Consider the following 3,427-nt stretch of genomic DNA (forward strand, 5'->3'; position numbering starts at 1 on the left):
GGGACATAGCCAAAAGCCAAGGAACACCTGGAACCCTCAGAAGCTGGAAGAGGCAGGAGGGATCTTAACCATTGAACCACATTCCCAATTCTATTTTGTTTTGTTTTGAGACAGGGTCTTGCTAAGTTGCTGAGGCTGGCCTTGAACTGGAAATTCACATTCTTGTGCCTTCTGAGTCCCTAGGATTACAGGCCTGTACCACGGAGCCCAGCTGAGTATTTTAAGCCAATCACTTGTGACATTTTGTTACAGTAGCCCTAGGAAAGTAACAACACCCAATGCCACTTTTAATGACCTCTCAAGCTTTTTTTTAAAAAAATAAGTTTTTTAGAGTAATTTTAAATTTGCAGAAATGTTGCAGAAACAGCTCCCATATACCCTTCTCCAGCTTCCAGAATGTTCCACCTTAAATTCCCATGATACAGGGTATCTACAACTAAGACAACTAAGAAGCCATCATTATTGCTACATTGTTATTAACCAAACCCAATGTATTATTTGAATTTCACCAATTTTTCAATAATATCTTTTCCTGGCCCAGTAACTCACACTGCATTTAGTTGTCACATGTCCTTAATCTCCTCATATCCTAGTTTCTCATGATCTCGACAGGGTGCCTTTATTGATTGGCTGATTGATTGATTGTCTGCTGGGGATAGAACCAGGGCCTCGTGCATGCCAGGCAAGTGCTCTACTCCTGAGCAACACCCACCAGCCTCCAATGCTGTCAGTGGAGGCGCCCTAACCAGCTCTTTTACGAGCCACCCTTGGTTTTACCCTTTTTATCCCATTCTGTTTTATACCCAGCTGTGCTAACTCTAGCCTTAGTTGGAGAATCCGATTCTGTGGAGGTGCCATGGGGTCTGTCACGACAGTGTGTTCCCTGGCACTCTACTGCTGGGCACAGTTCATGGACACAGCTCGTGTTTTGCTGTTCTAATGGAGATGCTCTCCCGTGAAGCTGCAGGCTGCTGGCCATCACCCCACATTCTGGCTTGACATTCTCGGGGGAAAAGAGTGGGCACTGGTGGGGCCAGGAGGTCTGGCTTCTGCTTGACTCAGGCCTTAACTTACAGGGCATCTCCACCGTGAGTTCACTGTCTACAAGAAAGCCTTTCTGGTTTGGGGATTTGGCCAAGGAGGTTCCCCCTACCCTATTCTCTTTAGTCGCCCCTTCCCCTGGAAGCTACTGGAAGCCTTTGGAATCTTCTGGAAGATTCCTCAGTTACACCTGACTAAGCTCTTGACGTACATTCAATGGATAGCCAGAATGCCACATATCCCAGACGAGACCCTCAAAGCCCCCATCTGCAGGTGCACATACCCTGTCTCAAATCCCTTCTTGTAGACAGCAGTTTGAGCCAAAAGTCTTACGTCATCTTTGATTCTTTTATTTCTATTTCACCTGCATCCAAAGTAAATCTGATTGGTTCTCTCAGAGTTGCCACCTGACCACACTCCACCTCGGGGCTACAACCCGCTGCCCGTGTGCCTGGATGATGGTGACAGCCTCCCCGTGGTCACATAGCACCCCAACCTCAATTTCAGGGGTGGCCCAGCCTTGTCTGTGAGTGACCTGTTCCCACACACCTTCCTGCCCTCTCCACCTCCAGGTGCTAACTCCCTGGCCCTGGCACATCCCGTTGGCAGGCCCCGTGCTTGGCGGGTACAACAATATGCCCATTTACTTGAGTGGCCGGGGCTGTCTCCACACACTGCTCTCCCTCTCCCGGGTCTTGGTTACCCTTGTCACGTCCTTCGAGAAGATTCTTAAATCTCTTCATTGCTCACTCTTTTACAAAACTCCCATTCAGACCGACCTCCTCAGGTCTGAGCCTACTGCTTCCCTGAAACCATGACCCCTCAACCAAAGCAGAGGACCTGGCTGGTCAGCACCTCTGGAACCTTCCGCAGCCTCCTGTCCTGGCTCCAGCTCAAACTCTCCTCACTCCTCACATGGCAGAGGGGAGCTGCACACCTGGAATGCCTCCTGCCCCTCTTGTGACCCTTCACATGAGTGAGTCCCGGACCCTGCCCTACACTGGGCCTTGAGACGCGTCTGACTTTCACTGAGGGCTGGTGAGGCTCCTGGTCTCTCTATCCAAGGGGTTCACTAGTTCTTCCCTAGGACTCCCTCCCCGGCTGGACTGGGTCCAAGTCCCCAGCCCCAGCCTTGGCCTGCCGGACTCTGGGGCCAGGAAGTCATGGCAGGGACAAAGCGGGGTCGCTCTGCTGCCCCGGGCTTTGGTTAGGAGTGAGTTGGAGGTGGGTCTGGCCTAGTCAACAGCTGCTCCTCATGACCCGGGGCCTTGGCTTCCCGCTCTGGCCGGATGCTGGCCTGACCCTCTGCTCCCACTGCGGAGACCCTGCCCCTCTCCTCTCTGCCCCTCCCAAACCTCTCTCTGCCCCTCCTTGCTGCTCTGTCCATCACAGCGGTTAAGTCTGTAGCTACGACATCCAGGCCTTTGCTGCAGTCTGTTTTGGACGGAGGCTCTGGGAGCGGTGGGATCGCTGCAGTGGCATCGAGGCATCCGCCGCAACTCCGAGGCCTGCCCACAGAGCCCGCCTAGACGGTGCCACTAAAGGAACGACCTCGGGGCGGCCGCCCCTCCACACTCACTCAGCTTTGCTGGGCTTGGGGCTCTGGGCTTCTGCCATGTCGAACTCCCGCAGGTCCTTCAACTCGCGCATCTGGCCAGTCAGCACCTTGGCAGCGAAGGCCACGATGTACTGGGGGAGGGGAAGGCAGTGGTGAGACGGAAACCCCTTTCTCTGATGTGCAGCCCTCTGACCAAGGTGCGCTGCTGCCACAGGCCCCTTGCATGTGCTGTTACTGTTGCCCAACATGCCCCTCCCCCTGCCTGCCTGAGAAGGACCTGCCACTGGACTGCCACCTGGCGATAGGGACAAGAATGGGACAGCCGGCAGAGTGGGTGAGCCGACTCACCAGGAACCAGTAGAGGTTCATGACGGTGAGCAACAGCAGGAGCGCATTGAAGAAGAAATAGAAGGGGATGTCGGGCACCGCGAGCAGGCTGGAGTGGAACGTGGCATACAGGACTTTAAGCGGGAACCAGTAGAGGCGGAACCAGAACCTGCGAGCAGAGTGGGTCAGGAAAGCTGCTGGGGAACAGGGGACAGTGGACCCACCCAGGCCCTGTCCAGTGCCATCCACCTGTCCCTACATAACCCCACCCTCCAGTGCTCCCCGCCCCACCCCTGCGGACTCCCATTTCACCTCTATTCCTGCGCTTTCCCCCCCTCAGTCCCACCCTTCCCCCCACTCGGAACCACCCCTGTCCTGCCAGACCCCACCCACCGCACTAGTCCCCGCCCCTTCCTCAAAACCCGGCTCCTCCTCCTTGCCTGCCCTCCCTTTCCCACCCACCCCCTCACCCGCCAGGCCCCACACCCCTCAACCCTTCCT

The 3,427-nt window shown here is 55.1% G+C and overlaps 1 protein-coding gene across 2 annotated transcripts in view; it reads right to left on the reverse strand.

The window, feature by feature from the left end:
- Positions 1–367: 367 nt before the first annotated feature.
- Cers1 (ceramide synthase 1) overlaps positions 368–3,427 on the reverse strand; it is a 17,653-nt gene continuing 14,593 nt past the window's right edge. Inside the window, exons 5-6 of one of the 2 annotated variants that reach the window (XM_048795388.1) lie at positions 2,948–3,095; positions 368–2,730 (exon numbers count right to left, since the gene is read on the reverse strand). In XM_048795388.1, the coding sequence (XP_048651345.1) occupies positions 2,617–2,730; positions 2,948–3,095 (262 nt within the window). In that variant the 3' untranslated portion in view covers positions 368–2,616. The remainder of the gene's footprint in view (positions 2,731–2,947; positions 3,096–3,427) is intronic. The other variant, XM_015489280.2, reaches the window with a different exon arrangement.

The sequence above is a fragment of the Marmota marmota genome, unplaced genomic scaffold, assembly GCF_001458135.2.
Source record: "Marmota marmota marmota unplaced genomic scaffold, marMar, whole genome shotgun sequence".
In the NCBI taxonomy this organism is placed as follows: Eukaryota; Metazoa; Chordata; class Mammalia; order Rodentia; family Sciuridae; genus Marmota; species Marmota marmota.